A 13,086-nucleotide genomic window follows, 5' to 3' on the forward strand; every position below is an offset into this window, starting at 1 on the left:
TCTTCTAGCGGCTGCTCCACATACAGTGTGAAAGGCCTGCTGTTGTGTGGGTGCAAGCAGGTACTAATAAACAAGCACCATCACACACGCTCAACTTTGAAAATCTAGCCCTGTCTCTTAGATACTGTACAGCAGGCAATTGATTATTAGAACTATATTTTACTGAAGACCATTCAAGTAACCAGTGTTAATTGATCCTCAAATATGTCCTCAGTGATCAATTTCTAATTAGTTCCCCTACAATAATTGTCTCCTTCAACCTAAGATGAGAAAATGTGATTCAGGGGTAGGGAAGTTAATTTCCAGCAGTGCCGTTGGTTAGTTTCTTGGCTTTGGAACTAGCAGGCGTTAGCAGTTTTAAGGCAGTTTGGCGTCTGTGATCTCTTAGACACAAAGGGGCGAAATAAGCGAGGGGACCACGGGAACTGGTAACTGAACAAGCCTGGGTGCTGTGGCGATCGAGGCAGTGCAGGCCCCAATCCAGCCTCGTGGCGCAATGGTTTCTTTTTGTGAGTGTTTGTGATTTTTTTTTTCTGTACTATGAGGTGCAAACTTGGCAGTCCCACAGAAGTGATTCCCCTACATCCCACCCCCCGCCCCCCCCGACACACACAAACTGCAAAGTGAGTTCCTTCACAAAATCCCTAAGCCCAATCCCTATCTGCTCCAGGTTCTACACAAAGCAGCATGCACAGTCTCTCTTTCTCTCGCGCTCCGCTGCCACCTCTTCCTTTAGGCTTTCTTACACTTCCCCTTCTTCTCCCGTTGCTGGAACTTCCTGAGCCTCCGAGCCCATGTGTCCCTCCACTGTATCACCAAGCTGCTCTTGTCCGCTACGATCCCATTCTGGTCCGGCGAGTCTTCGTCATTGCCCAGCAGCAAGTACTTCTTCATGGGCTTGATTTTCGGGCACTTGCATGCTATGTCCTTGGAGCGGATCCACAGGATCTGGTCTCCACGCCGTATCCGGTTGGTCCCTTGCTTGTACACAGAGATGATGTTGACGGTGAACTTCCACCAGTCGCCAGCTTTGTCGGCCTTCAGGATGTGGATCTGCACAGCTAGAAATAGACAAGAAAAGGAAGCAAGTTGAGGCTTATTTTTAACTCCAGCTAATAAAGCACTTGGGACAAGGACCCCTCACCTCTGGTGACCAGCCTCTGGAGGGAGGAGCCAAAGGTCAAATAGCTTTGTGGTGACCACATGTGAAATGAGCTATTGTCTGAAGCCAAATCCCCCTGAGCCAAAGTCCACGTTGCAAAAGCCACCACACCAGTCGCTGCTAATTAACTGCTGTGCAGGCCATCTGAACAATGATGCCAACCATTGCCTGGGCCACAAAGAATGTGCTCCGGTCATACCCCTTAGGCGTGGTCCCAGCAAGTCAGGGATGAGGCTTGTTAGTGAGACGCTTGGAGAGAAGTTTTGCCCTGCTGCTCATGAGGTACCTATTCTGGGCCTAAACACAGGGCATCAGGCTCCAGGGCCATCAGTTCAGGAGACTTTCTGAGCACAAACATCTGAAACACTAGACTTACCCCCCACCCCCAAAGCACTTGTTTGGGAGCAGTGAGGATTGCTGCACATACAGCATGTCTGAGGATGAACTGTAAAAGCAAGGAAAGGAAAAGTGCATCCCCTCTCATCTGCTCAGGCACCCACCTTACCATCACCACAGCTACTGTACACCACAGAGTATGCACTAGTGCCTTAACACCACCCCCTGGCTCCTTCTGCCCCAGACTGGTCTCTCCCAGAATCCATGACTGGTAGGTGTGAATGTCTGGGGAAGTGGTACAGAGGGTGGTGCGACCTGGCAGAAAGGTCTGAGCTTTGCGGGGTCAGTGGAGGTTTCAGCTAGATGGAATAGGCTCACTCCTACCTGAGAGTGGCAATTAAAGGGACCTGGTTCAAAGTGGTCATCTGACTCATGGCAGAGAGAGGGGCCACAGGGAGACCCCCCCAGCAGGTCAAGGTGGAGGCAGACATCAGCAGCCCAGGTGCAGAGCTGCCAGTATTCTAGCAGGGGGTGTCCTGCAGAGTCAGGGAGCATTTGGCCTGGGTATCAGGAAATGGTTCCTGGGATAGGGTGTCGGCCTTGGAAGAGTCTCCCAAGGGAAGGGATGGAAGCCCCTGTGACTAGAAACGGGGCTGCGGGGAATGCTCCTGCCCTGTAGGGTCACGGACTGGCTGATCTGACAGGCCTTCATCACTCCTCTCTAAGTGGAAGGAAGAAAGCTAGAAATACGGTGGCTTCTGAATGCTGCCCATGGGAGCCTTGGTTCCAACTAGTGCCCAAGTGCTGGGCGCTGCGTATAACACTCAGATACACACAGATGCACCCAGGGCACTGGACTTCCATTCAGCCCCTCAGAGCCTTCAGTTTGCTGTGTCTTAGCTATGGACACTAACAATGGAACAAGCCAGAGCCCTCTCTGCCTGATGGCTCTGTGACCACCTCGCTGCCTGATGGCTCTGTGACCACCTCGCTGCTTGGTTTCCATGGGTGCTGATCTCTCCCTATAAGGCATTGGTTTGTTTACCAAGGGGAGTACAAGTAGGAGCAAGTGTAACTGTTTCAGACCATGGAGAGATGGCTCCTTAGCTGATGTAAATCCACAAAGTTCAAAGGGCTTCGGTGGAGCTACACTTGATTTATGCTAGCTCAGCACCTGGCTATTGTTGTTTCTGGTAGAATTATTTGCAGGCCCCTGTTGGAATTTGGTGAAGCCCTGGCCTCCAAGGTAGAAGCCTGTATGGGCCTGGGATGCGCTCTCCTTTGGACCATCCTGCCTTCAGACAGCTCAGGGTGGAGTTCTCTGCTGTGATTCCCTCCATACCTGCCCCTCTCCATTATTCAAAGCACTGCTGTTCCACCCGGGGCAGGGGAGGGGGGGTGAGGGGCAGGGATAAGGGCCAGGAGTGTCGAAGATGCACACGGACAAAGTTCAGAGTTATTCGTGGTTCTTGTGGTGAGGGAGACCTGTCCAACTTTTCTCTCAGATGTTTCTGGGCATCCTGAACTTTGCACTCCAGGCTCCATGTTCCAAACACGGCTATGATGGTAACCGTTGCCATGTTTGCCTCACCAAGGGATTTGACACTCATTATGAACTTTAAAACAATAAATAAAATAAAAAGTAAATTGGGTTCATGTTTGACTGAAGTCATGAAGGTAACCATGGTGACAAAATGCACCCCTTCTGCTTAAAGCAACAGGGAGAGAAGTGGGGGAAATAAACCATCCAGAACCCTTATTTTCCTTGGACAGAGCTGGCCAGGACTGTGCAATGAATTTCATTGCAAGATATTCTCAACATTTACTCAGCAAAACGGCTGCTTGTTAGCCTGCTCCTAGGGCTCATTGCCTTCTCCCCGGGCGCAGGACAGCTGGGGTGGTAACACGCAGCAGAGAACAAACACAATTCTCACACACACACCCAGCACACCTAGGTCTAGAATCCCCTCTACTATTTGAGCACCTTGAGGTGGCATTAATGTGCTTATCCTCCTTGTACACCTGCCACTAAGCGGCGATGTGATCTCTTACACCCAAAACCAATACTTGGCAGTGCAAGTTAGGCATGTACATGAAAGAATGGCCATACTCCTAAAATGGGAGTAGCAAAGGTACTTAGGTGCCTAACTCCCATGGATTTCAATGGGAGTTAGGTGCCTAAATATCTCCCTAGATTGTGACATTGCAAGTCACTGCTTTTAAGATGCTATCCCTTGTACAGGCCACTCCTGGGGCATGGGGAGTTCGCCATGTTGGATGATACACTACGTGAATCTACATCAAATCTGCTATTTAGTCTGATACCTGAGCTGCTTTGATGAGGTATGTGGGCCTATTCTGCACAAATCACCAGCATTTATGGAACATACAGCGAGCCCGATGCTCACAGGACAAGCTTGGATGCCCGAATGCACCTCAACACCATGACTTTGCAGCCAGGGCTGCTGGGTTGGGCATGAGAACGGCCCTTGAAAATGGAAGGCCTGTTACATGGCCGTGAGTGAGTGAGAAGTGGGATTTCTGTGGCTGGAGAATTTGGGCTTGGGGGTTATCTTTTGTTTAGGTTTTTGAGGAATATTTTTCCTTGGCCTTGCAGATGAGTGAGATTAGTGAAGGAGAATGTAAAATGAATGGCTAGTTTGATAGCGGCCTGCAGCTCTGCATTATCTGGACTAGTGGCTCAGTGTCCTAAGATGTCAATCTCTTTCCAGACCTAAATCTGAACTGCATGACAAGTCACGTGAGTATGGTGACCTCCATGTGCGTTCATCTAGCCATGTCGCCTAACCAAAAGGCACACGGACACCAGGGATAGTCTCTGGTTAGAACAGGCTCTGCACTGGATTAGCAAAGGAGTGCAGCTGGTCAGGAATGTAAAGGAGCTGATGGAGCTGGAGAAGGCCTGGTCGTGGCATGATGGAGGGGGTGGAGGGTGCTGCCACTCAGGACAGAGATGTGGCCACAGCACTGTGGGGGGATGCAAGGGAGTGATGTGACCATACCCTTTGGGGATTAGCTGCAACAGAAGCTGGGCTGGCCCAAGGAAATCAGAGTGGGCTAGCAAAGGGCAGCTTGCGTGACAGCTGCCCAATCTCCTTGTACAACTGGCCAATTTTCCAGGAGAGAGTCACAGCCCAGGCTGAGGCAGGTTCTGGTAACGCAGCACTTGCAAGCAGCCCTTTCTTCCCAAGACTTGATTTCCCCATTGGGAGGCTGTTACAGGATGCATTTAGCAGCTGAGTTAAATGTCCGGCATCTCCTGTGAACTCAGCCCATTCGCTTTCTGAAGGAAACAGGATCTAGGATATCTCCCACAGAGATCTCTCTTCGCAGGAGAGAGGACACACCTGGGGTTATATTGACCAGCTGCGCAGAGACCAGGTGGCTGGAAGACAGTTTAGACTAGGACAGCCTCCCCATTATTAACACAGGACTTCAGCCAGTATTAACAGTACAACATCCTCATCACCCCTCCCTCCCGGCCAGTTTGTTCCAGCTGTTTGGACAACGTGCTTTTGGAAATAGCTCTGTGTTCAGAGCTGGATCCCAGCCCTTGCGACTGCTCAGATTCAGAGGTATGCAGGGGAATTGGTTTGACCCATTCTTTCATGGGCCCATGCTGCACTGAGCCCAGGCAGCTGGGCAGCACGATCTTATAAGTGTCTCCCCTCTCCAGCTGCATCCTGGCACCACTGAGCAAACAAGACACTGTCCTTGTGTTCATGTCACTTTCTGCAAGGGAGGGAAGTACCTAGAATGGAGGTGAACAAGCCCTAAGTCCCAGGCTGACCCCACGGTTTCAGCTTCCCTTCTCTGTGCCCCTGGCCTGTTGCATTTGATCTGAGGCAGTGTCTCAGGTGCCATTCAACTGAATTAGAAACTGAATAAGTGGATCCGGCCCTTCCAGAGCAGAACACTAACCCCGCTGCCCAGAACAGCAGAACATGCGTAGATGTTACCAGCTGACTCCACGCAAGTCTCATCATACCACACCCGCCCAGTCTAACCTTCCATCTTCACAACCCCACTACTGGTGACAATGGCTGCCCAAGGTGTGCACAGCATGGGATGGGAGGGAAATAGAGCCATGTAAGCCTCTACCAAGCTGCAGAAGTTTAAGCTCCCTCCGCTTATAACCTGGGGACTACAGGAGGGGATAGTGCATCTGAGTTCAGCCTGGCTGCTGCAACTCCAAGAGGAAATGGTCCAGAGGAGTTGTAACCACCTTCCTTTTTTATGGGACAGGAAAGGAAAAGGTCTCTTACCATTGGGGGGGGGGAATCTGTAAAGGGAGTTGAGTAGCAGCTATTGTGCTGCCTCGCAGAACAAACCGCTCCTCCCTTATGATGCTCACTTATGTGCAGCATTCTGCACCCAGCGTATGTCAGTCAGGGCTTAAATCAACAAGGTCTGAACATCAGATGGAAGCCTTGCTGGGAAAAGGAGCTGGGTCTCTGCCAACCGCCCAAGGACCTGGATTTCCAAGAGCATCGAAAGGTGGTCCCAATGTCCATGACCAATCTGGGATTGCTGTCTTATTAGCACTTCACTGGCCAGGCTCTGGTTTTGTCCATCTTATTTGCAGAGGCCATCTGAGGCCGCAACACTGATTGGCTGCTGATGCCCACACCAGCAGCCAGCTGGAAATGTTGAGGGCGGAAGGAAAATTAGCTGGGAGTCAGCTCAGAGAAGTGGACTGAGCTGGAGCCCAAAATCCCTGCTTTTATTGCACAAGACTCTCTCCTGCCAAGAGGAAGCACAGGCTGTTGGTCAGTTACCATCTATTAAATTTGTATTAAAAATCAACCAAGCAGGCAGCTTAGCCCTGGGCAGAGACCTCTTCATGGGGATGGTGCTTGCAGCTCGATCTCAGCTTCCCCAAAGTTGAGGGAAAGGTTCTGGTTTGGTCCACTGTAAAGAGATTGGCTTGAGCCAATGTTTGGCCCCAGATTTGAATCTTCACAAAGTCCAAGGAGGCTTGGATCTGGGGTTCAGTGCAGGCTCATCTCTGCTAGCACCTTTCAGCAATGACCCCTATTGCTAATTACAGCCCATTGCTAATGGTCTTGTAAAGATATGCTGTTGAGATCTGCACAAGCAGAGGAATGAGGTAGTGATATAGGGCTCGAGGGCTGCAATCAGGCTTGGTGAAACTCCAAAGCCATGAAGTTCATGTGTTCATAAGCAAGAAGAAGAATTTTGGATGCTTATCTGTTCCTTTGAAAATGTTGGGATGAGGAGATGGTTCTTAGTTTAGCTGAGGCAGTTCACCAATCTCTGGCTGGGGTGTAGAGAGGCAGAAATTTAGAGATGGGCCAAACCAAATCCCCAGATCCAAACACCCAGACCTGGATCTGGCAGATAATGGGTAGTTTGTTTCATATCAACAAAGCCCAGTGCATGTTTCTGATCAATTTTTTTGATTGGCCAAACAGGGCTGTTCTACTCCTGCCTATCTCCCACTTCCTGAGCATACAGGTACAATGCAGTGCTGGTGTGTGCCTGTGTAAAGATGAGATGGTTTTTTTTGGCCTACATTATCTGCAGAATCTATGATCCAAAGGTTCAGTCCCTAGTCTAAGAGAGTTCAGTGCAGAAATGGTGCTATCCTTTCAGCACCACAACTGACATTTCATAGCCCAAGCGGAGACACTAACAGGTGCCATCAGGGCACGATCAGCAAGAAAATGGAAACGTCAGCTGACTGTTCCTGGGAAATCCCTCGCTCAGTTTTGGATTCTGTCATTTATGGGATGCAGGGAGCGGAAAGTGGAATGACGGTGACCCCTGGGGACATCTCGTAAGACATTCAGTGGTGTGGTGCACTGCTATCTGCCATCCCTATGGCATCTTTCACACTGAAGAACCCAAAAGCACAGTGCAAACTACTACTTGTATATTGCGGTATCCTTTCACCCACATGCAGTCACCTCTGGAGTGGAACGCAGAGGCTGTTTAACAGTGCCTAATAGCACTACTTCAACATTACACAACAAAGGTGACATATCATAATCTAAAGATAGCGGGAACAGGCCTCTTCCTGGTGTCCTTTCAGAGGATCCAAAAACTAGGCCCTGTGACTGACAAGGGCTTTCTTCCAGCTCCCTTGAGTTTACACCTGTGTTCTGATACCTTCAGGATACTAGACTGCACCTGCCATGGCAACATTCAGAAGGTCCAGGAGCAACCATAGTTCTTCCATGCCTAAGAGCTGGTTGATCAGAGCTAGGGTTTGGATCTGGCTCAGGTGCTGAGTGGGATGCAGTGTAGGTTATGAAACATCTTCAGCTACACCGGATCATTGCATTATACACTAGCTTCAGCCCCTTTGTGAGACCATGTCTGGACCTAGCCAGTAGGGTGCTGGGTACTGGTGTTGGTTCTGATCCACTCTCCAGTGGTTCTGGGATGAACTGGAACCTCCTTATGGAGGAGGCAGGCTGCTTGATAGTTGTCACGCAGCCACCTCCTTCGTGTTACCACCAGCCCCTTTTATTGTTTGCGTGCCCACTTCCATGGATGCTGCCTCTGTCCCAGCCCATGTCCACTTCTTTTTGACATGTGGCCCAAACAGAACACTAATCACCCACACTGCCCTGTGCCCAGGGATCCACTCTACTGCCATCTTCACCCAGATACTCCACTACAAGCCATCCACTTTGCACCACTCAGGCAGCTGATTTAATATGTCTCAAGTTGAGCACTGAAATTGTAGGTACCCCAAATCTCTCAAATCACTTCTGAAAACCCTAGGTCATTGTCCCTACTCAGAGCTCACCCACAGCAATGGAACCAGAGGTGCATTATAAAGCCCTATCCAACTCCTTCGGTTATCAACTGCCTGATAAGAGTTTTTGGCAGCTATTGTTTACCCAAACAATTCACTGCACATGCTACTTACTTTGTTATAATTATTTAAAGCACCAGTTCATGATATAGATTCACAGACATTTCCGGGTGGAGAAACCCATCCATTCACCTAGCCCATCCTGTGCCACTTTCACCAGAAGTGAATGCATTTCAAACAGGAGACAAACACCGGCTCTGGGCCCTGAGGTCTGCACAGAAACTTAGTCTCCGTTGCTGCCATGAACTACTGTAGGGTTGCCAGATTGGTGATGCGTGGTGCAGTCGGAATTTCCATTCATAAAAATGTCAGTGTTGTGGATTCAGTTTCAAACCACAAGGAGAGAAGGAAAACTGATTTCATTACTCGAGTAATGGAGCATTCCGAGTCGCTGCGTGTTGATGAAACAGAGCCGAAATCTGGAGGCACCTTCCTTTGGCTTGTTAACCTGTTTGTTTCTTTTGAAGAGCTGTCAGTCAAACGAAACCCATGGCAGCTGTAAGCAGAAAACGGAAGAGGAATGGGCGACCCTGCTGTATGTTGCAAAAAGTTGACATAACATGTCTTTTATTTTTGTCTTTCCTCCGATGAGGAAACTTCTTACTAAGTTGGCTTCCAGGAAAGTGCCTCGTGGGGAAATGATTATGCAGACTTCATGTATTTATTTGCTAATTGTGAGCTGAGAGGAATCAATAAAACCAGAGAGAGGGAGAAAAAATCCACTGGAAGTTACAGCACTGGACAGGAGACAAAATAAAGAGAAATCACTTTATGGGAGATCCAAGCTGGCTCGGCCCAGAGGATGTAGTCATGCCACTTTTTCCGTTTTCCAACCTGCCTTTGTAGTTCTCAACAACAAAACACTTTTGATTGGATTTTATTTTTTGCCTTCCAACCTCTTCATTTACAATGCAGCCTCTTTATCCATCTGTCTGTCTGTAAGATTTACCATGAGCCATGTCAATCCTGGAGGGATGCAACCTTTGTTACGTAGGTTGAAAAAAGCCCTAATCAACCACCCAAACAAAAATCTCTGACCTGTTTAGATGACAAATGAACATTCAATCCACTGAATTAACACTTGTCAGAGCAACACATCTGCATCGAAGGCCTCATATGCAACACGATTTAATGCTAAAAAGTGTGTGTTGGGTGGAAGCTGGTAAGTCCACAAATACTTTACAAAATTGCAAAATACATATTTTTTTTAAAAAGGGCATCATGAGTGCCAGATGCTTTCATGAAATCTGAGCTCTGACCACATATTTCCCAGACTAATGTGAAGGTAAGAAAATGTGAAGATGAGCCAGTTTTTTATTTTTTTGGAAACAAGTCTTTCCAAAAAAACTTAAACCTTTGGCCGGCCCTGATCCGCACTGACAGAATGGAGAAAATTAATGCAAAGGAACTGAACAGAGGTGGTTACAGGAAACGTGGTTTGTCTAAAAATACAGTCTGTATATTTTGATGTCAAAGTCCTCTTTTTTTTTTTTTTTTTTTTTAATTAATGAAGTGGAAGGACTGAAGGCTTAGGTGAAAGCTTGGCTGGCACAGTCACTGCTGTTTTCATTGACAGAAAGTTTTATGCTCCAACCTTGCATCTAGAACATGTGGTTTCCCTGGAGCTGAAGGAAAAGAAATGGTCTTTCAAATATTATTTCCTCTAACTGGTGGGTGACTGTGGCCAAACGTCTGTCACCCACCTCTGGGGTTCCCGAAGGAAGCTCCTGCAGTCAGAAGGGGAGTGAAAACTCAAACCTTTGCCTTTGGTTTTCTAGTGGTAGTGTGGAGTCATCTTCCATGTCACCAGGGAGGGCTGAGTTTGGGCAGGATGATCCCCCAATGGCACATTTAGATGGACTTCTCTGCTAGGGGTGAGGGGAGACTTTCACTGTCTGCCTTTGGTTAGCATGTTAGCTGGGATGAGCCACAAAGGTCAGGGGGGTCAGTTTTCAAAAGCACCTACATGACTTAGGAGCATAAGTCTGATTTTCAAAAGTGACTTAAGAGCCCACTGACTTTCAATGAACCTTAAGTTTCTGAGGGCCAGATGTTCCAAGGTATTTAGCAGCCTAAATATGTGGATAGACGTCTACTGGGATTTTCAAAAGCACCTAAGCAGGTGAGGTGCCTAATGCTCACGCATTTCATTAGGAGATCCAGTCCTAACCTGCTTTTGGAGCCAAAGTCACTTAGGTGCTTTTGGAAGTGTCACCCCAGATCACCAGTGCACACCCCTACCCCAGATCACCAATGCACACCCCTAGTGTAAATGAGCTGCTTTGGTGCAAATTACTCTTTTTAAATGTCTGGAGTAAATCACACTGGGGTAAGCCGCCTTGTACATCAGGGCAGCACATCTGCATTGGGGGTTGCACCACGGAAATGGCATGGTTTTAGTTACCCCAGTGCATTAAAAAACAGGGCCTAAGACTGCAGGGACCCTGTTGCCCCTCAACTTGTGTCCTTGTTTACCCCCATGCAAAGTGGGGGGTCAGTGTGGAATGTTAGCAGGCCGGGGTTTTATACCCACTTCCACTCATTTGGATGGATGTTAACGATGACATAAGTTGCGAGATAACACGATAAGAATAGTCATAAGCAATAATAATAATGTTGTTATTGCTTTAAATTGCCATAAACAAGTTGTCACCTAGACAAGGTGCAGAGCAATGAAGAATCAGATACAAATCTTCAGACTCAGATCCTCAAAGGTGCCTAATTCCCACTGAAATCAATCCCATGGGAGTTTGGTGCCTAAATACTTTTGAGGACCTCGGCCGAATTCCAGAGGGAGGCGAAGGCCCTATCTTGGTTAGGAGAAAAGGTGCTTTTCCAAGGAGCGTTAGCAAATGTGGTGAGAACCACTGAGGGCACCCACTTTCTCTCACCTGTGCAAGGCCATTAGCTGCGTGTGTTGCAACCCGCATCAAACCCAATGAGGCCGCTTGTTTCCATAGCTACATGTGCACCGTGTACCATAACCGCCGTGGGCCGGAGGGCAACTGAAGGACCAAACCCACGTCTCAAACTGTTCTCCCCAGCTCCACCTCAGGGGCAACCACCCAGCTCCCCCCTCAGGCTGTCTCCTCAACAGCCTCTCTAGCCTCACGTGACCCTAAGAGCCCCTCAGTGCCAACTGGCCAGGGCGATACAGGAAGATCCTGCTCCTGGGCTGTACATTCTGGTTCGCCAAAGAATATCATGTGACATCTGAAATCAAACAGTCATTAATACCATTGGGAAATGTACGGACAGATACTATGTCAGGTGTCTGCCGGTACCACGTCCCTGCAGTCTGTATCAAGGGCAGCATTGACAAGTGAGTTTCTGCTGGACGCAAGGTGATTATGCCCGTCTCTGATGCTCACATGTATATTAAGCATTGTAGGCCAGCACAGTGGAAGCTTCATTTGCATATGAAGTCAGTGAGGGGTGGGAAGTTAACAGGGAGGGTGCACACTGGACAATAAGCTCCAGGGGCTCATCCTTACTCTGGGAACAGACCATGAACTTTGGGCCTACAAGGCAAAGGCCAGGGTGACACCCCTTCTCCTGTACCTGCCAAGCAAACAGTGCATTGATAGTCATGAAAACAGGATCTGAAAACGCCAGAGGACATTTGAGGTGGGATAAATTGATTTAGCCTGCAGGTTAGCCTGCAAGGGTTGGACTGTAGAAAGCATGTTATAATTTGGTTTTATATGTAACCCTTTTGTTACCATTACCCCTGCTCCCTCTCTCTGAAATGATGATCTGTGATAATGAACTGATGGCTGGTTTCACTATAACTATATCTCAGTGCTGTGGCATTAAATGAGGTGCGGCACCTGTGATGAATCACATATGCTGGTGTGTGCACTGGTTCCTTGGGGACAGAAGACCTGTTCGTTCTGTGAGTGCTCAGTGGAGAAGGTGCTGGATGCTACAGGGGACCACCTGAAAGGTGCGCATGGATGGGGGGGGGGGTGCACCTACTGGTAGCCTGCAGGGGAAAGCCCAGAGGTGCCTGTTTGGGTGGCTAATGGGCTGGTGGTGTCACGGAGCTGTCACACCTTGTCTCACTGATTTTTCTCATTGGGCCTCATTGGCTAGGCCTGCAGGTCTTGTCTGAAAATAGCCTAACATCAAACTTTGAACCCAACAAGAGGAAAATTAGCAGTGTGCATCACTTTGGGGTGGGGAGAGGGGGGCAGGAGGGCAGCTCAGTGCAACGTGGCCTCTGCGACAGCTCCAATGTTTTCCAGTCACTTGGAACCTCCCAGAGGGCAGAGAAGCCAGTGACAAATATCACTGCCGGGCGCTGTGGCCTCTCTGCAATGATGATCCCGCTGTGGTGGCCCATGAGCCCAGCATTCCAGAGTCGGCAGACAGGCCATGCTCCTATTCCACAGATGTTTACTCCACTAGCTCCTGAACCATTCCCCTGACAGAGCTGGACAACTAAGGGCTAGGGCATGTCCCTCTTGCTTCCGATCTCAGTGCAAGCTACTGCTGGGCACCCTTGTGGAGTATGATCTCATCAGAGCCTTTTGGGGTTGATTAACAACTTAACTACCTCCCTCTTTCCCCCTGCCTGGCCCCACTGGGAACTGGCTTGGCGAAGCACATGGCCAGACAGCGCAGCAAAGCTCAGGAGAGAGACATGCACATTCGCAGCCCATTCCTCCTCCCATCGTCGCTCGGAGGCCCAGCCAGCCAGCAGGGAGATCAAATCAGC

At 49.0% G+C, this 13,086-nt stretch overlaps 1 protein-coding gene across 2 annotated transcripts in view; it reads right to left on the reverse strand.

Moving 5' to 3' along the window:
• Positions 1 to 622: 622 nt before the first annotated feature.
• NTN1 (netrin 1) overlaps positions 623 to 13,086 on the reverse strand; it is a 237,321-nt gene continuing 224,857 nt past the window's right edge. For both annotated transcript variants that reach the window (XM_084647598.1, XM_084647597.1), the window contains exon 7: positions 623 to 1,061. In XM_084647598.1, coding sequence (XP_084503724.1) covers positions 733 to 1,061 — 329 coding nt within the window. In that variant the 3' untranslated portion in view covers positions 623 to 732. The remainder of the gene's footprint in view (positions 1,062 to 13,086) is intronic.

This window comes from Lepidochelys olivacea, assembly GCF_965140295.1.
Source record: "Lepidochelys olivacea isolate rLepOli2 genome assembly, chromosome: 14".
In the NCBI taxonomy this organism is placed as follows: Eukaryota; Metazoa; Chordata; order Testudines; family Cheloniidae; genus Lepidochelys; species Lepidochelys olivacea.